Here is a 25,390-nt window from a genome sequence, read left to right as displayed (position 1 = left end):
TAAAAACATTTTAAAAAATACCAAATAAATCTGGAATACCCCCTAAAATATCGTTTTTCTCTTGTCCCACCTGATGATGGCCAAGTTGAAAGTAGAAAAAAGTTAAAATAAATTTAATGTCCTTCTTTGGTATTATTTTGATACAATCAATATTTTATTTTTATTTAATTTTTCGATACAATAGATTTTTCATTGTAGGTGTAGGATCATTTTTTTAAGTAGGAACAACATTTTCAACATCAATTATCATGCATAGAACCTGTGTCCCTCAACATGCATGCAACATCGTAAGCTTTAAATGAACGTCACATTTTACTGCAAGCAAGTCTGTCATGTATATCATTATGTTAATATTTGGGAAAAATTATTATTTTCTAAGGTTCTTTGTCTTGGTGAATGTACAATTTGACAAACATTGAATATTATGTTTTTGTTATATAAAGTATATCATGCAAAAAATAATGTCAAAGCTTAAAAAAATGAAATTAAAAATTTATGAACTGTACAAGATCTAATAGATACGACAATACAAGTAGAACAAAAAAAATAACACAAATTATGGAAAATAAAATTAATGGAAATAACAAAATAAATTAAACTAAAAAAAAAGAAAATCAAAATAAAATGAAACTTAATACGATTAATCAAAATTAAATTTAATTAAAATTAAATGTATAAAAGTAACACTGTTCAGAATGCTGTCCTCAATTACAAATGCATCCATATTTGATTTCAAAAGGAAGACTTTTCCTAACATCTCATTGTTGTATTACGATTTTATATGTCACACTCCCCCTGTTGGTAATACCGATACATCTAAAATTACACACTTGTCACCCTGCATTAAGCTGCTTAGAGTCTTATTGCCCTAAAACAGGAACTTTATTTTGTTGAATTCCGGAAGTGACATTTCTTGTACACGTTAGCTTGTCGGTGGTGGCAGCGGGAGGTCTCCTCTGGTAGTGTTTTGGTCCAGTCGAGCCCACTTTCCAAGATGACAGCGAGGAAATCTGGCTCACGACTGGAGACAGAGATAGAGCGGTGCCGCTCGGAGAGCCAATGGGACAAGATACCGGAGTTAGTACGACAGCTGTCAGCTAAACTAATATCAAACGGTAAGGAACGTGCGGGTTTCTCTGCCCTTCGTTCATTCAGTATGGAAGGCCTTCCCCACGGTCCCAGTCCCTGGGACTTCCTGACGTTGGCAACCGAGTTTTCCAATGCTGTTCTCCACTTATGTACAGTTAGCTAGCAAAGGTCATGGAAGACACACGCATTTTATATGGCCATTGTGGCGTCTACACACTGCTGTACGTATACGCATTAATATAGAGAACTAACTCTCAAACAAGAAGCTACTGACAGTCAGATCCCCATTGGTTCTCATTATTCTCTTGTCAAGCGGAACTCCATTAGAAAAACTGTTCTCAAGTTAGTGTTCTCTCTTTTTAAATGTATGACAGACTAAAGACATCCTAAAAACGTGGTTATTTAATAATAGTAATAATTTAATGACATTTAATGATGAGTACGTATCAAAACTAGCTTCACATATGCTAGCTGTTCGGCTAAGATGTGTTTGCTACAGGCTAGCTGTCAAACTCCCTGCATCTGTGCTGATCTATGGTTTACAGTACAGAGAGGGGATGAATGATAACAATACGTTTTGTTGTTGATCTGCTTTAATGCAAACAGACTACAAAAATGCTTTTAACATCCTATAATGCTTTGTCATTTAAATGTGTCTGCTTTAATCTCTTTGATAGCTAAACATCCACTATAGTCGTCCAGATCCTATGATATCTTCCAAACTGACAAAATATTGTTTCTCTTGTGCAGTTTCAGGTCTTAAGCTTTTGCTGTTACATATAAAGCCCCTGATCTAGATAGTCTAGAGCTTTTTCCTATGATATATATCTTTAATTTTTACCATTAAATACAAACCAAGAACCCATCTGCTGTTGAATAATTCACCAAAATACACACTAACAAACAACAAAATGGCAAGTCAGGTCAAAATGACACATTGTAAAAAATATAAACAGTTAAGTATGTAAAAATATACAAATGTGGTATTTTGTGTATTTATTTTTTTGTGTATTGCATGTAAGTACAGGTTTCATTTTTTTTTGATAGATACTGGCGCTACTGCTCAGGGATAAATCAGGAAGTATAAGGCCGAACTTTAGGAGTCCTCCCTAACTTTGAGTTGAAAAACACTGATTGAGAGCAAACATAAACAAGGCCATCAGTGAACTGGATTGTTTTGTAGTTGAGTGTGGTGATGAACGCTGCTTTAAATGTGGCTTCGTAGTCTTAAATATAGTTGTGTCATCTTAAGTGCAGGCCAAAAACAAAAGAAAGCCCATTTAGTGGCTCTAATGGGTTTGTTTAAAACTGTATGCTCTTAAATGTGGCTGAAAACAAGGGGTGTGACATTACTTTAAGCCTCTGTTTCCCATCTGTGTCTCAGTGAAGCGTCTAATGCTGTTCTTTGTCCTTATTGATTGCTAATTTATATGATATTAATGTGCATAAATCAAGATAACTGTCCGTTTAAAGTCATACAAAATGAGAATGTAGCTGTTGATTTGTGAAACTGTATTTAGCACATGAGAGCTGTGAGCTCTGGTCACTGACTGGGATCAGAAACAGGATTACTTTTCATTCCTCCCTTTGAAACTGTGAATACTCACAAACAGACCATTAAGCAGTTTGTTAAGGCTGTAAATAAATCTGAGTGGTATGTGTGCTGCAGTGTTTCACCATGGAGCTGCACTCATGCGCCTCAGGCCAACTGCAGGGACAACTCTTACATTCCCAGTGCAGGGAAGAAAGTCAAGGGGTGGCTGACTTTAAAGCCTGGGACTATTGCTGACATTTGATGTAGAGGAGTGTTTGTAAAATGTAAAATAATGTTAAAAGAAATGAATACTGTGTAGCAGGTCTATAGGATTTCTGAGATTTTTCTGTCATTAGTTGAGAGAGACCCCCCCACCTGCTGTGTTCACAAACATTTTATTTCTATTTTTTTGTCCCTGATGTGTCTTGAAATATAAAAAATAACATGCATGCTTAATAAAGAATAACATGCATGCTTAAAATGCTACTAAAAATATTTTCAATTTTCACTTTTGGTATGCCACCACTGCACTACTTTCAGTTAAACACAGGCTTTAAATGACGAGCAGATGATCCAATTCTGAATTCATCAACATTTCACACAGCAGTCCAGCTCTTGTTGGGCTTCTACTTGTGATACACAACATGTGATTGTAGCTGATATCTAAAATGCTGATATTATTTCTTTATTGATTTGATGTATGTTGTTTGTGTGCAGATGACCTCGGGGAATTGTTGCTGGGAGAATGCAAGCTTCAGACATACCTGAAAGAGAACCCCATCAAACAGGGAGCCAGTCCAAGGGGCCCACGACCCAAACTGGTGGAGGTCAGGAAACACCTCACTGCAGCTCTGGACAGAGGAAACCTCAAGGTAACAGAACACAGAGACAGAACACACACTCTGTCCTGATTGTGTTTTACACTTTTGTATTCTGCTCATGCAGCGTTTTTAAAGTATTTACACTAAGTCTGAAGAATGCCCTGTAAGTTCTTTTCTCTTTTTGAAGGCTGTCTTTTCAAATCTCTGTTGTCTGTCCTCCAGGCTGATTACCTGCAGGAAGCCAGCCTGTTGATGGCCAAACTGTGCTATGTTGAAGGAGAATACAAAGACGCTTTGGGTAAAGCTCATATTCCTCTGGTTTAATTATTTATTTATCTTTTGTTCCTGTTGCAGGTTATTAAAATTGCTTTTTTGTTAATGGTTCTTAATTTATGACTGATACATATTTAATGTATTACCAGGCCACTACAGCAGGGTGAACTTGGATGACATGCAGCTGGTTGGAGCTCCTGTGTACAGGCTGTCAATGATTGCAGAGGCATTTGCAACAAAAGGTATGAACAGATATATACTCATGGGCCTGTACTACCCTAAGGACATGTGACACAGCGTGGGCATGTTTTGGTTACCCTAACAGAGAATGTTGTGTCAAACAATCACATGAAGCTGGTTATTTACCTGAAAGGTGAAGCCAGAGTTGACATGAGTGTGTTAATACAGACTGAATATTCGCAAACATGATAAAGTCTGCTGTCAGCAGATGGCTGTATTTCATACACTTAGAGCAGCACTTGGTTTAAACAATAAAATGGAGAAGTTTAACGTGATCAACACTGCTACATTTTCAAAGTAAGAGAAAAACTGTCAGACAAGATAAAAGACACTGTCAAAAAGCAAGATATGGCTTCTAATACCACTCTTCTATCATTAATGTGCAATAGATCTGACTATATTAACTCCTTTTTATTCCCTTAAGCCCCTTTTGCTCTGATATATTCATGTAAAGCAGCTTTAAGTTGACTATTGTAGCTGCAGCCCAGATGGAGCAGGGCAGTTTCTGAAATGAGAATAAACACATGATTAAAAGCAATGGGCAGGCGTAAGTTCAAAGTTTACTTGCAGTCTCTTTTCTTCTATATGATCAGCTTAAGCCTGGCTCACACTACAGGATTTTAAAAAAAGATTCTGAAATCAGGTTGTATCTCACACATCAGGAGAATCTGCACAGATCATCTTCTCTTAAATCTTAAGCACGCACTAACTACAAGATTTGAAAATACTGACCAGCACACACTACAGGATTTCAGCAAGATTATTCAACCAGAGAGAGTGATGGACCACATGTGCTCAGTTGTTTGATCTGAGGTTTTTGGCGCACTGGTGGGACAGGAGGAGAGAGAAGCGGAGCTGTCTGCAGCGGTGCCTTTCATCCATTACGCACACAGAGGGACAGAGGTGAAACTGTTGCTGTATCAGCCAATAATGACATGATCTCACACCGATCACTGATAAAACAACAGTTTGCTACTGTATGAAAATGGCGTGGTCATGTGTTATTTTTAAAGGCATTATTGAACTGGCTCGAGTGGGCCAGTGGGGCGCGCAGTCAGCTGACCCGGAGCCTTTCAGTTGCACTTTGAGCCTGCGTTTGTTGTCTGTTGTCCGGTCTCTTGTAAGGGGGCTCTCTCTCTCTCTCTCAAACATGTTTGAAAATTATCGGGGCAGCTCCAACAAGTCTGTGAGACGATCGTGGGGCTAAAGATTCATCTGTCAACCGCTCACCGTAGAAGATAATCTTGCCCGAACGTCGGGCCGGATTTTAGTCCCTGTTCAGATTTCTTCCCCGATTATCGGGAGGACCGAATCTGGGTTAAATTGGGCCGAGAATCCTGTAGTGTGAGCCAGGCTTTAGAGCTTTACTGTCAAGAAAACATATTAATCATTAAGCTGAGATTTCTCTGTGATCTAGAATGTAACCCACTTCACAGCAGATGAAGGGTGGAACAACACTCATAATTCTGAAAAAACAGAGCAGACATGAAGTATGGGATGGGTACCTTACACATTTGAAACGATACGGTACGGATACCTGGTACCTGGCAATTGGTTCCGGTACTCAACGGTACTAATTTTCAGTACTTTTTTTTGTTTATGTGGTAAAAAATATCAATTTGTTCAATAATGAAATGTTTTTTTTTTTCAATTTGACATATTTATTCATGTAACTTTGAAATGCTGTGTTCATGTCCGGCATGGAAAATTTCCTACTCTACCACTCCCTCCCAGTCACGAGGATGCATTTAAGTACCTAAACATGGTATCTTTTGATTTTATGTGAATCGATACCCGGTACTTTTGATAGAATTCGGTCGGTGCCTATAAAAGTACCCAATTCGGTACCCATCCCTACCATGAAGTCATCTTGATACTGAAAATCCTGCTTTGTAGCAGCCCCCCTCCTCTTGTCATTTGTTATGTGTGCCGTTCATCCCTCAGTCGATCTCTCCCTCCATCCCCTGCCTGCTTATGATATTTTATGATAGCCTTGAGAGAATATCTTGAAATGAGCTGTCAGTAATAAAGTTCAACTTTAGAGCAAAATGCAAATCATGAAAGAAATTCCCACAAATTTCTAGTTTTTATAAAACACTGATGATCTCAATGGCTGAATGGACAGTCAAAACTGTGCAATATTCATTTGACACAGCTCATCATGACTCAGCCGTTGCTCACAGAGTCTGCAGGTAAACAATGTCAGATTGGTGTCTGAGTGTAGCTAATGTTGGCAAGACTGGCACCATAAGCCCTGAGACACAACTTTGTCTCCACTGTCTAAACCAGGGGTCTTCAATGTTTTTTTATCCCCCTAACTGATGAGAAAATGGAGCAGAGACCCCTTTAGAAGCTATTCTAGGGAACCTGACAGAGCCAGTATGAAACATGTCATTCAAAAACAATAACATGAGTTAAAATAATTATTTGAACATATGAAAAGTTTAAACATATAAGTGATTCTGTGCTGAAGGAAATGAGTTCAGTTAAAGGAGAATGCAAAATTTAATGACAAGGCACACATGTACATTTCTTTACCTTCCCTATGAATGTCTTTTACTTTAGTTTCAGTGTTCCCATGCAGCTTCCCGCAAATTTTCTTTAGTTTTACTGACAGTTTGCTACAGTCTGTGGTGGTAATCTCACTATCTAGAAGACCTCTGGTCTAAATCAAGACACTGTCCAACCATAGCGTCATCTGTTGTCCAGACTAATTTACATCTGGAGCATAATAATGTTGTTACAGTGAACTCATAAAGCGACCAATAATTCTGTTTCTGACAACTGTAACGCTAAATGTTCAAGTCACCTAAATGTGCAGATCCCTTCCTGTGACAACATAATGTCCACTTAAAGACACTTGTCTTCTCTCATTTTCCTGTCTCACACTTTAAATCACAGTGTCTCAGGCACATTAAGAACACTTATCATCATGTTTTCAGTAATGAACTTATTAGATTTTGGAGATCTAAGGTCCTGGTTCCTTGTGACATTAGTTTCCTTGAGACATGATGACATCCTGCCAACACTATCTTAAATTTGTGACTGATGCGATCCCTCATTAGCAGGTGAAAAAACTTCCCATGGCACCTCACTGTCTAACCTTTTGGCTATTCTGACTTTTTGCGACTCTTCTGACAGTCACAAACTCAGCAGGAGAAACTCAGTGGTGTCTCATTCCTCCTGAAAATGTAATATGATGCAACCACATCTGTTAAATGTAGGTTAGTCCTGTGGCAGCTCTGATATCTACACTACTGCATTGCTCCACATGGGGGCAGTACAGCATTGGTAATAATGAAGAGTTTTAAACTGTAATATGGTAAAGTATAACATAGTTAAGCATGAGGCATCTCTTGTTGCCTAGAAAAAATATATTATGTGTCCATATTGGTTTTCTGATGTTTTTATCTTTATTTTTGACCTCTATCCATATTACCTGATTTAATGTTATATATAACAAAGGCCCTTCATTTTTGATTGAGGTGCTTTCAAACAGGAGACAAGTATTTTCATGTCATAAATTTAAGACACAAAGGAAGACAGCACATGTAAAATTTACAGAAACAGGACTTTAAGTTGCACCATGGCTTCTCTCTCTTCCCCTCAGGACTGTGTCTAGAAAAGGTCCCCGCTGCCTCCCCGGCTCTGTCCAATAAGAACACAGGGTCTCCACTGTCCAATAGGAGCACAACAGATCAGGAACAGGAAATCATCACCTGCTATGAGAAGTCCGGAGACATCGCTCTGCTGTACCTGCAGGAGGCTGAGAAGGTAAATGTTGTTTTACTATCTCACTTGTTTGATAACCACCGACTGCAGTGTTTTCTCACATGGTGTCACACAATTACTCAACAAAAATCTCGTTAATGCCTGGACTGGCTGACTTCAAAGTGCTCTGCCGTCCCTGTGGGTGTGTGATAAATAATCTGCTGACAGTGCGAAAGCTTGACTAATGCAATCTGCCGCTGACAGCCAACTGGCAAACCAGCCTCTGCCTCTGCGTCTGAAGAATGTAAACAACAATAGAATATAAGTAAGGACAAGAGGATCCAAAATAAACAGTGCTTGATGATACAGTGACACAATAACAGCAGAGCGTCGTTTTGAGCCCTAGTCAATCAGAAGGTAGGGTAATCAATCATGTGGTGAATCATCTTTGGCCAAGACCCTGAATCTGAAACTGACTGGAAGACTCTGATGGAATGGGATTAGTTAAAATATGTCACAAAGCTACCACTGTTAGTGAATGAATGTGGTGTGAATTGGTGAATAGGACATCATGTACAAACACTATACATGCTGTTTACCATTCAAACACTTTAAAGGGGTTGTGAGGAGTTTCTAAGTGATCTTGAAAAAGTCTCCCTTCTAGATATATGGCTGATTGTAACCCACACTTTAAAATGAGATTATCAGTGCCAATATTAAAGGTTACGAGTTATTTCAAAATGCTACTTCTTAGCTTCCTGATCGGGTCGAGCAGAACCGGATTGATTTACTGCACATCTAGGTCTCTATGACAACACCACACCAGTGAAGTTAAGTAGAGAGAAAACAGATCTGTTTTTCTCTGCTGAAAATGATTTCTGTGATTAATTTTGTAGTGATGGTGGACACAGGAGCCAAACTGTCAGACAGATAAAGGACAGAAGAGAAGAAAGATAAACAGGAGAGAGATAGAGCACGAGCTAAAGGCTAACACAGGAGCTAATATGTTGGTGCTAATGTTGATTCCAACCATAGATTGTATATAGAGTGGACAGCGTGGCTTCGCCATTAATCATTCTACGGTTTTGAAGCCAAAATACCGCCATCACAGGCGCCACTATTGTAGTCTGCGCAGTAGAGAGGATGAGGGATTCTGGGAGAATCTGAGTGGAGCTGTGTGAGTAAAATAATATTTTTTTTTCTTTTGAGTCTAATCACTTCCTGACTCTACCTCCCGACAGATTTTACGATCCCCGAAAAAAATGCACGAGAACGGCAGCTGTCAATCATCGTTTAACGTTACGTAAAACCTTGTTTTTAACCTCGTATAACTAATGAAAATGAAACTTTTCAGAAAAAAGAGGACTTGGATACAAGACAGCCAAATAACATCTTCAAATCAGCACAACAATCGGATGTGAGAAACATTTCTACGAGGTGCATGAATTTTTTAAAGTTTGACCACAGCCCATCTGGAATGACTGGAAAGCCGTATTTTTAAATCTATACTGCAGCCAGCCACCAAGGGGAGCAGTTTTTGAGGAGACCTCACTTCGAGTCGAGCAAGCGGACGTCCCTTTTTTTTACAGTCTATGATTCCAGCCCACAGTCAGCAGTTATTCTGCAGTGGTCTGTTCAAACTTGAGAGTCTATCAATAAAATGAAGAGTGAGGTTATGTTAGCTCTGATTGGTAGATGACTGGCAGGACATAACTAGGATTCACTAACATTACACATTACAGACATGTCTTTGGGCACTGGGCTGCCAGCTGAGCAAAATATAGACAGCTACCTAACTACTTACAAACGGACAGTGTTTACTTGATGTCACATTGGCCTACAGATGTGTCGCAGCACCGAGCTGCCGATAGCGCTACATTTTGCTGGCTACTACAACGTTTGCTTGATGTCATTTTTTAAACCATAGCGCTATGAAAATGTGCTGATTAATAACTTACCTCGTCGCGTCGCGTATGCAATTACAAAGGAATTTTGTAATTGTTTGATCCAATCTCCATTTAATTCCAAAACAAACACACGCCTCACTAAAAGCAATTCATGAAAGTGTGCAGAGACTCTGGGCCAGAGGGTGGTGAAGCAGTCCAATTAAAAAAGATCCTCCTCATAGCATCTTTAAACTGTTTCCCCAAAACATGAAGCCTAAATGTTTTCATATTTTCAAGGCCTATATTGGAGCTAAGTAGTGAAGTAAAAACCCAGAATCACAGCCGGAGAACAGTATCTCTCCACCACGCACTGCAGTGGGTCTTTTTTCCCTGGCATCCACCAAACTCAGATTCATCCATCAATGCCAGGAGGTGAAGTGTGATTCGCCTCTCCGAAGAACTTTTCTCAGCACCCCTGAGTCCAGTTGTAGCAAGTTTTACCCCACTGAGGGGTTGATGGTATTGCAGGTGGTGTTGTGAGGTTTTTATGTGCCTGCATTGCCAGAGAAGCTTGTTTCACTGAGCTCCTGATGCACTGTTTATGAGCTGATTTGCTTCCAGAGGCGGTTTGGAGCTCTGCAGTGAGTGATGCAATGGATGACAGGTGATTTCGATGCACTTCAGCTGTGAGTTTGGGTGGGCTGTTGATGCTCCGAGGCAAATCCACTTCAAAATAAAAGGCCTCTCACTTGTCTTGGGCAGATCAAGTAATGCAGAAATTTCACAACGAAACTTTAAGCAAAGGTGGAAACGCGCTGTGTGAGCTCTTTGTATCCTATCCTTTATTCTGAGTGTATTTCATGGAGACTTCCTGACTACCTGTTGTATTTCATGTGACTGTTTCTTTAGTGACCTTGGCTGTTAAAGTTGACATAATGATGATTTTGGACCTTTGTATTCAGAATTAACTTCATCTTGGCTGAGCAGGGTTGTAGAAAGAGCTTTCTCTTAATTTGTTTCTCTTTCTGTATCATGCTCTTTCTGTTTCTGTAGGCACTGAGTGCAGGGATTCAGAACCGCAGCCCTAAGCCTGGCCCAACAGCCCAGGACCTGGAACTGGGCTACTTCCTGGAGACAGGCTTACAGAGAGCCCATGTCATCCACTTCAAGAACGGGTGAGAAACACTGAATCAGAATGATGAATACATGTGGGGGAAAAAAATGAGTTGATGCGTGTATATACTCCTGTACAATCTTTTCACTTCATGTAGTTTTTAGATGGGTGTCAGTTGCCCAGCAGAAACAAAGAACAACCCTCTGTGGGCGCTGTCCACCCACTTTGCACTCATCGTGTTCCAAAGCTGCTGACAGATTGATAAAAGCAAAACAAAAGTGTGAAAAATAACATACACGGAGCGGCAGAAAGTAGTTCCCACAGAGCTGTTGTTTTTAGTGGAGCAGAGGGAGTTGCCGTGAGCTAAATAACTCTTTAGTTAACTTAATAAATCTACACTACTTACTCCTAGTAGTGCTCAGTTAATGTTTTTGAAATGTTTTGAACTTCACTGTGAGGACAGGAAGTGAACAGAGCTTTAACTTGTAGATGCTACACATAAGCCTTTTCCATCCAAATGTAACTCTGAGTTTATACTTCAACACAGGAAGTTATACATTCAAACTCAGAGGAGAAAATACTAAAACTGCCTTTCATAATTCCTGACTGTAACAACTTTTAAAGCTCTTTCATTTGCAGCCGGCAGCATATTAAATTACCTAGCACAGCATGAAGCATCCAAAACACATAAACAAACATCAAAGACAGAAGATGTGAATGCTAAAATGTAGTAAACTCAGGTTTCCAGCATCACCTTAAGACAGAGTTTTGCTGTGTCATGTTGTGCAAAAAGAAACACATCTGCTGATGATGCTGCGAAATATTTATGAGTACACCAACTCTCCCTGTGGTACAACGTTTTATATTTTAACCTCTAATGAAACAGTTGTGACTGTTTTGTGCTAATTTAAATTCAAACTTGTACATTTTACATATTCTGATGTGTTTTTCTGTTTATTTCCCCTTTACATTGATAAAGCAACCTGACACGAGGAGTGGGGCGGTTCCGTGAGATTCTCCGGGCCGTTGAAAACAGAACCACTCAGAGCCTGCGCATGGTAAGAAAGGATTTGGAGACTTTTTGAATTTCATTTTGGCCAAAAAGAGGTCACTTCACAACTCCTCAATGACTTCAGAAAATAAATGTAGATCATTCTGGGAAATTGACTTATTAATGCTTACAGAGACCAAGATTTAAGCAATTTTGATAAGTAGTAGCAACCTAAGAAAGGGGTGGCCCAAAGTTTGGATTCTTTTATGCTTCAATCTTGTTTTGCTTTTTTCTTTTTGATTAAAACAATTGAAAGCAGGTGGGGAACAATAACCTTTGAAGGTGTTTCTTTGGCAGAATTTTACCCCTAGAAGAAGCTATGCTAATCTTTTGCCCTAAAAACTGTTCATATAAACCACTGTTACATCACGCAATGAGTTTTTTGCTGATGGTTTCAAAACTAAATACTGGTTTTGACAATTTTGCTGTCACTTCTTGATTCTTTGGATGTACAGCCAAAAATTATTTGAACTGCTTTGCATATTTAACCCCTTATCACTTGAGCCTGATCCTGCCTGCTTGGACCTTTTTGCTTATTTTGACTTCAAAATAGGTCAGAAATTGTCCTGTGATTAAGTGCTGTGGCTAATTTTTCTGGAATACTTGGAACTTCAAATATCCTGATTTATTTATCTTGTCATCAAAACAGCATGGTACTCTGTTTGAAAGAGTCACTATGTATTGTGCTTTTATTATATTATTACGTACATGTTGTACTAATAGGACTTGGTACACTGTTCTAAAAAAGTCATTACACAAAACAAGCTTCAATCTGCACATAAAATTATGTTTAACAAGGAAAACTAGATGGAGAGAGCTTCATTCACCCTGAAATTTATCCCATCTAACGCTTCCCTTTTTCTGAAGTTGCTCCTTTGATTCCTTCAGTCTCAGTGGAAGTTTTTTTAAAACCCAAGACAATCTTTTCTTTTTGGCATTCTCAGAAAAACTGGGCTCTGTTATTTTAGCAGAGTATAAATACAGTGTGACAAACAAGATTGCACAATTGTGACCTTTAAGATACCCTCTGAGACCATCAGCTGTAAGCAGTCCATAGTGCATGGTGAAGTGGAGCTACATATTGATAAGTCATGTGAGAGGTAAACCTCGAGACTTGAGACCACCTCCTTACTCAAAACGTCTAGTAATTCCATTCTACCACTTCTGTCATCATCTGCTCTACACTTTGTGTGTATTTGCAGGCTTCCTTTAATGCCTGAGTGAAATTACTACAAGAAATGCACATTTTTTAAAACACTTTGTTTATGGTTTTTCATATATACTCACACAGAATAGACACAAACAAAAACACAACACAAAGACAACAGCAGCTAAAAAAACAAACACATTGACAGTCAAACAAGAGACAGAAACACACAACTCAACTCAGACTTTATTTATAGAGCACATTTAAAACAACCGAAGTTGACCAAAGTGCTGTACAAACACAAACAACACATATGGCTTGAAATATCTACAACATAAGCAAAAGTCTGTAAAATACATTAAAACACATAAAACACATAAAAAAATAAATAAAATTAAAAAAAAACTAAGATGTGCACTCAACTTTGATTAAAAGCCAGAGAGAAGAGATGAGTCTTTAAAAATGATTTAAAGAAAAAACAAAAACAATACAAAAAAACAAAAAAAACAACTGCCAACATCAATAGTAAGGGAATTATTAACGGAGATACAAATTCATAGTCATAGGTTGAGTCCATGAGACCGTAACCAAAAGAGGGCAGGGAGAGTTGAAGTATCAAAGTATGGTTCTTCAAAGCATCACATATAGAATGTAATCCAAGGGAGGGTAGTTCAGTGTAGTTGGTCCTGAGGTTGCCACCTGTCCTTGTGAATATATTCAATGAAGGAGCCCCAGATATCCAGGAACCTTTGATTTCCGGATTTCCTCCCAATATATACAGGAGACTATGTCATTCAACCATAAGTTGTAGCATGGAGGAAAGATTGACTTCCACTCTCTCAGGATAACCTGTTTTGTGACAATTACTACAAGAAACGCATATTGGCTGAAAGAGCAGCATCTCAGTTTTCACAAACTGTTGGATTTTTTCCAGTTGTGTAAACTGTTTAGGAATAATAGTCATTCAAAGTGCACTTGTGCAAATGTGTTGGCGCTTGGCAATGAGAGTTTTCAGTTATTTTTGTTGAAATGCCCATAAAAACACCCAAAGGGAAATAAATATCTAAAATGTCATCATGATGCTCTGTATACCAGAGAATAGAGCCGTCATAAGGAGATTTAGGTCATTTTCCAGACAAAAAGGAAGACTGAAAATGATGGACTGGACCTCCACCCTCACCAGCAGATGTGAGCGCACATTTACATTATCTGGACAGATCTATGGTTCATCCAAAGGGAAGCTTTTGGCTTAAGTTGTAGAAGACATGGGATGCAAGAGCCATGTGCTGCTGTAAATACTGTAAAAGGTGGACAAACCAAATATTAAAGTTAAAGGTGGAGATAAACAGTAGGGCTCTCTCCATCTGATATCTGCTGTGCTCACAGCAACCATCTGCATGTTTCTTTATCATGAGTTGGAAGCACAAAAAAGGTCAGTTCATTCAGATCTGTGAGGTGTTCTAGTAATTTTGGCCACCACTGCTGGAGAACCATATTTAGAGGAGAGTTTGGAACTGAGGAGGGGTGAAAGGTAGGCAAAAGCTGAGTCATCAGCCATTGCTCATTTTAGCTTGGTCACCCAGCTGCCTTTGTTTTTCATGGTGCTTTGATGTAACTTGGGATTCTTATTTTGGTTTGCAAAAACCAGACTGTGAAGTAATATGAACTTAGTGACAGAATCATTATCTGACTCCTTAAAATGTCCTTTCACAGGGACCAGACTGTGACTGTGACTCAGAGCTAGATGTAGAGAACAACAAACAGACAGTGTGCTCCAGCAGGTCATGAAAAATAAAAGGTTAAAAGCCTTTCTGTTCACTTTTCATACAAAGAGCCTGTGTCTCATTTATACAGGGTTTAGTTTGAGCCCATTTTCAGTCCTCCTTGCTGAGGCAAAAACACGTTCTCTTTCCCAAAATGTCATAGTGTTATTGATAAAATTTCTAAAATGTGACTTCTTTATATTAATTTATTAAAAATGTCCATGGTGCTTCAGTCTGCAGTTTTTGAGTGCTGTCAGTGTTGTGCATAAAAAGGCTGCCTCCTCTTTTCAGTCTCATGTTAAGTTTACATTTCACTGGATGTTGATAGAAAACCCACCACAAGCTGTTGCAGTATTATTTTTCTCCATGATGAGTGTAAAAAAATCTTCCTTACAGCCTGTTCAGGAGGAAGATCTGTATTTAAGAAGCGACCAAATAACAGGTTGCCGATGTGTTGAGTGTCTCTGTCATATCTGCCTGTGTATATGTTTGACTGTGTGTGTGTGTGTGTGTGTTTGTGCCTGCAGACCATCGCCAGACAGCTTGCAGAGATTCTGCTCAGAGGAATGTGTGAACAGAGTTACTGGTCTCCCCTGGAAGACCCTCCGTCAGTGTCACCATTGGATGATCCAACACGGCAAGGACACGCTCAATGTAAAAACTACAGCCTGAGCCGACGCCCACGAGTGTACTCAGGAGAGAAGTGAGTAAAGATGTGTGTTTTCTGATGTTAAAGCAGGGAATACCGTGGAAAGAGGCCAGCATGGCTCCTAAACAAAACTGCTGCCAATTTACTTGTTTACCAGTCGCTCTCCAGATCCTCTCTGGATGATATTTTTTCCTCTATTTGTCCCTTCTCTCTTCCTCTCATCCTTGTCCATCTCCATCTGTCTGGCTCTCGTGGTGCATTGCTGTCTCTCAGTCTGTTTTGCCCTCAAGAGAACACAGAAGAAGCTTTGCTGCTGCTGCTCATCAGCGAATCCATGGTGAGACACAAACGCTCTTTACAAAAAGTTTCACACTCCTCTGAAAAAGAGGCAGATTCTCAAAGTTCACCAGAAAGTGTCGTTTTTTTTTTTCACATCTATACCTGTGCTTGTGTGATTCAGGCAAACCGTGACGCTGTCCTGAGCAGAATTCCCGAACACAACAACGATCGTATCATCAGCCTACAGTCTGCCTCTGTGGTGTACGACCTGCTGACTATAGCTCTGGGCAGGAGAGGGCAGTACGAGATGCTTTCAGAGGTGAGTAATCCCTCTGTGGACTGCTTAGTCACAGTCGTAGTGATTGTGGAAAGTGTTTCAGCCCACACCCCTGGTACACCCACATAAAATTACACTTAAATTCTTTTTCACATTCATTTCCCTTCACAAATTAATGTTTTATTACAGTCTAATTGGCTCTGCACAGGCTGGCTAGATGAAGCTGAAGAGAAACCTGATAACACTAATGAAATTTGTCCTTTGTTATCTGTCTCTAGTGTTTGGAGAGAGCCATGAAGTTTGCCTTTGAAGAGTTTCATCTGTGGTACCAGCTCGCGCTATCTCTAATGGCTGCTGGGAAATCAGCTCGAGCGGTTAAAGTCCTGAAGGAGTGTATTCGACTGAAGCCTGATGACCCCACAATCCCACTGCTCGCAGTCAAGCTGTGTATTGGACCTCTGCACTGGGTAAAAAACAATGCACAGACATAAAATCAACAAAACCTGTCATCCAAGGATACTAGAGACTTTCATACCACACTAGCACATAAAAGAAGGTTGTTTGACAATGGAGTACAGCACCTACTCATCATTTAAGACGGAGCAATGAACTGACAGTGAAGGATTCAGGGCGAAAACAGGAGTCACCTCATTTTTACTTTAACTAGCAACCAAATCTGTGGTTGCAAAATCAAGTGTATAAGCTTTATTAAGACACGGTTATTCAAGTTAAACTGCGAGCATATCATCGCATCATTTTTTAACGATTGCTAATCTCAGATAGCCAAAACAAATTGTTTTGAATCTGACAAAAGAAGAAAAGTTCTTTGTAGTTTCCATCCATCCTTTCATTGTTTAAATCTTCAAATCTCTTCAATTCTTTTCTCTCCTTCTCCTTCTTTTGTCTGTCTGGTCCGACCGTCCAGCTGGATGAAGGGGAATGCTTTGCAAAGATGGTAATTGACATGGGAGAGAAAGCAGCAGAGTTCAGGGCCAAAGGTTACCTGGCTGTTGGGCTGGTTTACAGCCTCAAAGCCACTGATGGTGAGTCCCATATGTGTGTATCTGCTTTTACACCTCTCTTAAACAAAAGCATAAAAGACTAAATACATCAAAAACACTCCTCTGCTGACAAATCTCTACTGTTTTCTGTCTTTGATTGTTGCAGTTTTTGTTTAGTAGTACTGTTTGTCTGACTGCACTCTGGCGGTCTCCTCCTGTCCCTGACTTTGTCTCTGCGTGTCTCTCCAGCATCGTTACGAAGCACACAGGAGGAGTACCAGAGGAAAGCTTTGGGAGCCTTCCAGAGGTTGGGACTGAGCCATGCTGCTTTCTGTTTCCTCTTTTACACCCACATTTTCCCTCTGAGAGATTCTGTGAAAGCATACAGCTTCTCAGTGCAACAAAATTAAAACTGTTGGATCATCCCTGTGATCTTGGAATGCAAACAGACACGAACAGAGAGAGTTTAAAAAGGTCAAAAGAAAAATATTAATACAATTAGGAAAAAAAGCGTTCTTATTATTTCTGTGGCATGTAAGGTTTTGTTATTTAATTTACTGTTGATGCAGTGTCTTTGGTTCAATATAGGGTGCAGTTTCTTACAGTCAAATTCACTGACAGCTCTTAAACCAACTGTTACAGGGTTATCACAAAACCTGCTAACCTTGTAGATGCAACCAATTATCGCAAAGCATATCATCAATAACTGCCTATTTTAAAGAGGTTGTGATACTTTCTTAGTGATCTTGGGAAAGTCTCACATCTAAATAGGGACGGGTACCTTTCACATTTGAAATGATACGATTACCAGGTACCGGGCATCGGTACCTGGTATTCAGTATCGGTACTCAATGGTACCAATTTTTGGTACTTTTTTGTGCTTATGTGGTAAAAAATATCAATTTTTTTAATAATAAAATATAAAAATAATCAATTTAACATATTTATTCTTCAGTATATAACCTTAAAATGCTGTGTTCATGTCCAGCATGGAAATTTGCCGTCTCATCCACACCCTCACAGTCACAAAGATGCATCTAGGTACCTAAACAAGGTACCTTTTGATTTTACATGAATCGGTACCCGATACTTTTGACAGAATTCGGTCGGTACCTATAAAAGTACCTGATTCGGTACCCATCCCTACATCTAGATATATGCCTGATCGTAATTCATGATTTAAAGTGAGATTATCAGCACCAGAGAAGGTGATTTATAAATGCTATTTCTCAGCTTCCCAAAAAGTTTAGCTGTGAGAAGAGAGATCTGTGTTTTTCTCTGCTGAAATTTCTGATTAGTTTTGTAGTGATTGACAGAAAAAGGACAGAAGAGCAGAAGAAAGATACACAGGAGAGAGATGGAGCACGAGCTAAAGGCTAAAACAGGAGCTAATCTTTTTGTACTAATGTTGATTCCAACCCACAGTCAGCAGTTATTCTGCAGTGGTCTGTTCAAACTTGAGAGTCTATCAATAAAATGAAGAGTGAGGTTACATTAGCTCTGATTGGTGGATGACTGGCAGGACATAGCCAGGATTCACTAACGTTACACATATCAGACATGTCTTAGAGCACAAGGCTGTAAGTAGTGCTAATATAGCTGGCTGCTAAACTACACTTGTCTTTGTCTTGAACCAAGAAAAGTAGTTTTAAAAAGATCTGCTCTCTATTTATTTGCTTCAAAACAAACACATGCCTTGGTGAGAGTCTTATCCTCATGATAGTGTGGTGCAAGTGCTCATGGGAAACGGAGTCTTTATCCCAGAAAAACACTAGCTTTTCTGGATAGTCCTCACATCCCCTTTCATGTGGCTATTTTGAAGCATGGGTGCTATATATAGCATCCAGATCTGGTTAGGAGGAGGTTTTTAAAGAATAATACATGTGCATGTATTGCTAGTTTTGTCCACAGGGGGCGCCACAACCTAATAAAAACATTTGAATATCAAAAATTTGCCTAAAACAGTTTCAACTGCCTTTCACAGACCCTTGCGACACTCAGCTTTGTTATTAAAACCCATTGCTGCAATATGAACACCCTTACTCTAATCCTGCCTGCTGCAACAACACAAGAGTCCTTGAGATTCGGTCTTAGAACTGCAGTCTTTAAGCTGCAGCCTCCAGCTCTGCAGATTTATAACATGGAATAAGCCAACTGTAAATAAGTTTTTTTAAAAAGGCTTCAAACTTGTTTTACTCTAAACATTGATCACACTCTTACACGTGTAGTTGTTGCCCCTAAGAGCTGTGAGTAAGAATGAGAACCGTACATTGTTCCTGTTAATGAAACTACAAGTTGTCTTGTAAATTGCTTATACATACCCTTCATTATTAATCAGGTTGCAGCAACACTTGAATACATGGTCTCTTGTTTTATCGTCAGTTATTTCACTTGTTAATGTGGCGTTACCGTTTTTTATGGTGTCTAAATATTTAATTATCCTCTTGTTTGATTTCTTGCAAGTTCTTTTACTTGGCTGTATTTGCTGCTGCAGCGACCTAATTTTTTCTACAGGGATATTTAAAATTTTATGGAATCTTATTAACTTTTCATTCAGCATGTCTGAAAACACAAATCCTCTCCCCCCTTTTCTCTGTAGAGCTCAGAGTCTGTCTCCTACGGACCATCTAGCAGCCTTCTACCTGGCCCTGCAGCTTGCTGTGTCTAGACAGGTAACAAAATCCTTCGTAAACACTTCAAAACCACAGCGGGAAGCTGGTCAGTCAAGGTCAGCATCATGTTTTACTCCACAGGATGCCTTTTACCCCAGCTGTAGAGAAACCTGTAGTTTGTGTGTGTGTGTGTGTGTAGATCCCCGAGGCACTAGGCTATGTTCGACAGGCATTACAGCTTCAAGGGGATGACGTCCACTCCCTTCACCTGCTGGCCCTGCTGCTCTCTGCTCAGAAACACTACCATGATGCTCTCAACATTATAGAGATGGCTCTTTCTGAATACCCTGAAAACTTCAAGTGAGACACATGCAGACAACAAAAACACTTGACTCAAACACACTCAGCGTTTCTACCTCTCTGTGTTTCATTGTGCTGTATCTGACTGTGTCTCTGTGTGTTACAGTCTGCTTTACACCAAGGTGAAGTTGGAGTCCATGTGCAGAGGACCAGAGGAAGCTCTGCTTACCTGTAAACACATGTTACAGATCTGGAAGAGCTTTTACAACCTTACTAACCCCAGGTACGCACATGCAGACAAAACACTGCCAAGCTACAGTACCTGATATGTGTTTTGGTTTCTTTCATCCAAATCAATAATTAAATAAATCAGCTTTTACTGGCAGAAGTACAAGTGAAGACATGATGGGTAATGTGTGACCGTTTGCCAGGAAACTCACTAAAACAGACGCATAGAGCTCACTAAAAGGGATGTTTCTGTTTAATTGATGAGTTGCTGAGAATAGCTACAAAGTTTTCATCACTTTCCCCTGTTACGGCTCAATCACACCACATCTGACTCGGCTCCATCATATCACCAGATCTGACAGGTTTGAAGATGCTCGAGCTGCATCTCAGCTCTGGCAGATCAGATCCCTCCGGATCAGATACGATGACTTCTGATTATGACAGAGCAACTACGAATCAGTTTGTCTAAAGCAGATCAAGCAAGATGGGAAGTCAGGCACTGAAAGAACGTTAAAATATCCGGAGACTTTCAAAATAAAATACACCTATTTGACACCAGATTGTGTTTAACTTTACTACAACAAATCTTATGGTATGAGCAGATTCAGACCAAGAGTCAACAGGTTTGAGGTTTTACGGCCAAACATGATGAAGAGAGACTTATTAATGGAGTAGGAAGCACAGGAATTCCTCGGTCTGTGACTCCAGCTGTCTGTCAGAGTGGAGACGTGGATAGGGCTGCAAAGGAGTGTAAAATTCCCAGGAAATTTACAGAAACTTTCTGTGAGAAGTGAAGCTTGGAAAATTTGGAAATATTATGATTTTTTTCATCAAAACTTTGATTTTATGTCATCCTCTGCCTTTAATAAGCTTGTGCTGGAGGCATGATGGAAGTGTGGCCTCAATAGCCCGACTGTCAGCAAAGTGCTGCTGTGTGGAATGGCATAGATATTCAAGTGAACATTATGCATTAAATCTGTTTAAGCCAAAGTTATGCTAAGATGTATCCTATCTGTAACTAATTTTTGTAATTAGGGGTCTGCAACCTTTACTTTAATAAGAGACATTTTGCCTCAGCTCACCTGGATTATAGTGATTCAGGAGCCATAAAAGGAACTTTATCTTCACATCAAAGACACAATAATCCTCATAGATAATTATCCAAACATTTTTTTGTGTGTTTATTAAATTGCATATGTAATGTCTTTGTTTTTTTGTTGTTGTTTTTTTTACAAAATTGTAAATATTATATTGCAAAATATAAGAAAAATGAAAAAAAGTAATATAAATTTCATAAATTTCATAAATTTGCAAAATGTATGAAGTTTCGATAAGTTGCACAATTAAAAAAAATGAAATTTAAAAAAATTGCAAAATGTTTTAAAAAAGGAAATTTAAAAAAAATGTGCAAAAGTTCCAAAATTTTTGAAATTTCAAGGATTTGCTTAAATTTAATACATTTTGCCCAAAAGTTTAGAAATTGTTATTATTTGTAGTTGTTATTTGGATTTTTTTCTAAATGTGGTCAAAAAACTGAAGATTAACAAATTTGCAAAAAGTTCAAAAAACATGCAAAATTCCCCCCAAAATTTGAAGGCCTTATTGGAAGACTTGATGCATACTAAGTTTAACAAAATGTTAACGAATGATTTTATTGCGTATCAGTGTCTTTAATTATTAGTACCCTCTGTAAGACAAATAAAACTCTTTATTTCAATACTATTTTTTAAAGCTAGGAGGCAAGGAGCCACTGCAAAGGAGTCAAAGAGCCATATGAGACTCCAGAGCTGCAGGCTGAAGACCCTTGGTCTTTACTTTGTACATAACTGAGAACCTTATATCATTATTTTATACATGTATATGTGTAATAACTATAAACTTGAATCTCATCTCATCTCTCCCTAACTTGAAGTTCCTCATTATAAATCACCATTTTACCCCCTTAAATTCACATGAAAAGTGAAATTGAATTTTGCCAATCAGGTGCCAGTCAGGACTCAGTCATTCACCGATGTCCTTTGATTGGCTTGTAAAACCAAATAACAACGGTTTAAACGTAGGCGCGAGTCATTTGTGTCCCTACAATCTAAATGTCTATGTTGTTTATGTCTGTGTGTAACTAAATATCCATGGTGTGTTTGTCTGTGTGTAAACATGTTTGTGTTTGTGGCAGTGATTCAGGCCGTGGCAGCAGTTTGTTGGACAGAGCTATGGCAGACAGACGACAGCTCAATGCCATGACTCTCCCTGACTTCAGTGATCCTGAGACAGGTAGACACAGACAAACACACACACTCTAAGATATGCTTTTTAACAGGAGGCACAGAAATGTATCATTTAAAAATATGTAGCTTTCTTCTCATCAGAGGGAAATATCTCCTCTACTGTTTGGCGTAGTCTGTACCCAAGAAGTTAAGAAAGGAAGCATCGAATCATCTTTCTGAGGCCACCAGCTCCAGCGGTGGCTGCCAAACTGAGTTAGTCTCACAGGGTTAGGAACCTGGGAGAGCGAAAAGGACTGTCCAACCCCATTTGTTAACTCCCACTCAGGATTCACTTCTTTTATGTAATTCACCCTATTACCTTTGTTTGCCATCAGACACTTCACTGCTGACAGTCATAGTTTGGAACGAAAAGGACATCAGTCGAGAGAGTTGTCCTCAGTTCTTGTTTTTAGATCCATCATTTCTCCACTAAGTCTTGAGAAAGCATGGGTCACTGCTCTTTATTTCATATTTCATACTCTGCTGTTAATTCAACACGTTTCTTCCTTATTGTTCTGTTTGAGTAAATGCTGATAGATAAAGCAGGTGAGGTTATGATATCAGTTTAAAAAATGTGACAGAATTTCAGTTTGTGTGAATTGTTGGAGACTGAGGAACAGTGAGTCATGTATTTTTTCATTCTTCATTTCTGGTTTGATTTTCTCATTTATCTTCGTTTCTGTTTTTGTTTTAGTCTCAGGTTCTTCATCTTCTCACTCTGGTTCTGAACTGGTCTTCCCCACCTCTCCATCCACCCTTTCCACCCTCTCCTCCCCACTGTCCTCCCCTTCCTCCCCTGTCTTCATCCTTCAGCCTCCTCCTATCCCTCCACCAAAAAATCTATCCTTCTTCCCTCCTTCTCCTCCCCCTCCTTCTCCTTTCCTTCCTCCACCAAAAAATCTATCCTTCTTCCCTCCGTCTCCTCCTTCTCCTTTCCTTTCACCAAAAAATCAATCCCTCCTCCCTCCCCCTCCTCCTCCCCCTCCTCCTCCTCCTCTACTTCCTCCTCCTGCGCCCACCAAGACCAGGACTCACTCCTTTTGCAATCACGTCACTCTGCGCCGGCTCTCCTCCTCTTGTAATCCGCCTCCACACACACTCAGCCTTAAGCATGGTGTGACGAGTGACAAAAGGGAAAGTTTTTAAGGGATTGGCTCATTGAGGAGGTTACGTGTATTGTAATGACAGAATTCCCAAAATGGTTTGTGATCTGGTGCTCTCAGCTCAACAGAGTGTTTATTAAAATGAGTAACAGCAGAAGACCATAAGTACAGTGTCAAAATTCAGGAACTAAAACTTGAAGCTCAAAATCCACAAGCTTGCAATGTCACTAAGAATCAGATCTGATGAAATATCCTTTTTTCTTTTTATTTTATAAACAATTAAACATCAGACAATATTTCAATGGTAGAGAACTTCTTGAAAGTGTAATCTGACGCATAAGAAAGTACAAACAACAGCAGGGTAATGCAGGTTCAATTGATTAATTATTTTTTAATTAAGTTTAAAAAAAAGCGCCGTGTTTATGGTAATGAAGAAAAATGCCACTGTGAGTCATCGATGTGCTTCTAATTAGTTTTTATTGGCTGGAGCTCCGTGACACAGGAATAATCCATACCAAAGTGAGTCATGTGTTCACCTTCAGATGCTAACTTCAGACACGGCTCAGATCCTGGAACATGTCTTTTATTTCACAGAGTTTTAAAACTGTTAAACCTAGTTTTTCACTCAGTGTGAAGAACGATGTAAAGTGGATCTTTATGGCTCTTTCAACAAATCCCCTTCCAGCTCCTACATATTAAATAAAAGCCTCCTGTTCCTTCATGCACTAAAGGCTCATAGCCTCGAGGTATTAGCAGAGTTAATTGGTGGTATTGATATTTTTAGTTCAGCCCTGAATATCTGCTGTAAGACCAGTAACTTTTAAAGCCTAAAATGAATCGCTGACAGGCTGGAGGATTGAAGGCCTGTCAAACCATGACAGGGTTTTTTTTTGTTACTCTTACACATGCAGCAACTCCAACACTAAGAAACTACTCCAGTTGAGTCTAGTAAGCAGAGCTTTTTTTCTCTGTTAGCTTGGAGCACTGGTTGAGTATTTTGGGAATTTTTGCTACTGACTCATCCTGTAAGCTCAACAATGACCCCCTGACTTGATTTGTTCCTGAAGTGGCGTGCAACACCACAATCAGATATTCAGGCCTCACAAGCATGGACAATAATAATAAAACCTCAGCGTATTTAAAGGGGTGTAACAATTCATCTACTAGGTCACTTTATCCATTTATGTCCCTATGATCCAACTTCATTGATCTGTGCTCGGCAAGTTGGCCTTCCAGACGACATATATATTAATGTAACATCATTTTAAAAAGGTAATAAGTCGATGTATCGATTCTAGGAAACAACTCATTGGATTTAATGACTGTACACCTTCTGTCCTTGTGGATCTGGGTTAATTGCACATTTAATGATAAAAACGAAAACCTTACTTTGCCTGTCTGTGACGTCATCGCCACGCACCAACAGACAACAGAACATAACATGGCAGATGGGAAAAGGTTAATGTTAATTCAGCTTGAAGCTTTGGCTGCACTTTGTTCAAATCGAATGTGAATGTGTTTGCCATTGACTGTTGTTTACTTGTTTGTTTATTTCCATAATAACATTATGAGTGATTCTATAGTTAGGGGAACATTTCAGGCATACAAAAAAGTAAAAAGGTGCCTTTTTACTTCATATTTAGTTTGTTTACAAAGCATATACCTGGGATGTACTAAATTCATTAGTTGGCAAGCTTAAGTTCTAATGACTTTTTAAAATTTAAGTACTAAAAAGAAAAAAATTGGTGCAAAAGTTATGACTATCAGCTGAAATCCATATTATACTGGTTATTCTGAGTTATTTAACATTTCTATGTTAGACTATGAAACCTCGAAATGTCCCTCATCATTTATTTTACAGTTAAGCCAAAATTTAAGAGAATTATGGCTCAAAAATCACATGTAACACAGTTGACAACACATGGGAACATAGTTGACATTTCCTCCCTTTTTTGGGTTGTGCTAACTGCAGACCTTGAACACGCCACCACCTGACCTCCATCACCTCATATTTCTGCACAGTCTCTTCACAGTTTTTTTTTTTTTAA

At 39.2% G+C, this 25,390-nt stretch overlaps 1 protein-coding gene across 1 annotated transcript in view; it reads left to right on the top strand.

Moving 5' to 3' along the window:
- The first annotated feature begins 914 nt into the window (after positions 1-914).
- ttc7b (tetratricopeptide repeat domain 7B) overlaps positions 915-25,390 on the top strand; it is a 39,997-nt gene continuing 15,521 nt past the window's right edge. Inside the window, 17 exon segments of the mRNA XM_074691836.1 lie at positions 915-1,115; positions 3,341-3,495; positions 3,667-3,742; positions 3,867-3,959; positions 7,568-7,731; positions 10,608-10,729; positions 11,648-11,726; positions 15,157-15,332; positions 15,552-15,615; positions 15,739-15,876; positions 16,113-16,301; positions 16,760-16,877; positions 17,085-17,142; positions 19,435-19,507; positions 19,647-19,807; positions 19,914-20,030; positions 22,149-22,246. Coding sequence (XP_074547937.1) covers positions 995-1,115; positions 3,341-3,495; positions 3,667-3,742; positions 3,867-3,959; positions 7,568-7,731; positions 10,608-10,729; positions 11,648-11,726; positions 15,157-15,332; positions 15,552-15,615; positions 15,739-15,876; positions 16,113-16,301; positions 16,760-16,877; positions 17,085-17,142; positions 19,435-19,507; positions 19,647-19,807; positions 19,914-20,030; positions 22,149-22,246 — 2,002 coding nt within the window. The 5' untranslated portion in view covers positions 915-994.

Source organism: Halichoeres trimaculatus, unplaced genomic scaffold (assembly GCF_033239565.1).
Source record: "Halichoeres trimaculatus isolate MK-OKI-2021-1 unplaced genomic scaffold, fHalTri1.1 fHalTri1_scaffold_17, whole genome shotgun sequence".
Lineage (NCBI taxonomy): Eukaryota > Metazoa > Chordata > Actinopteri > Labriformes > Labridae > Halichoeres > Halichoeres trimaculatus.
The sequence above is the reverse complement of the archived record's forward strand: the minus strand, read 5'-3'. Positions and strand labels throughout refer to the sequence as shown.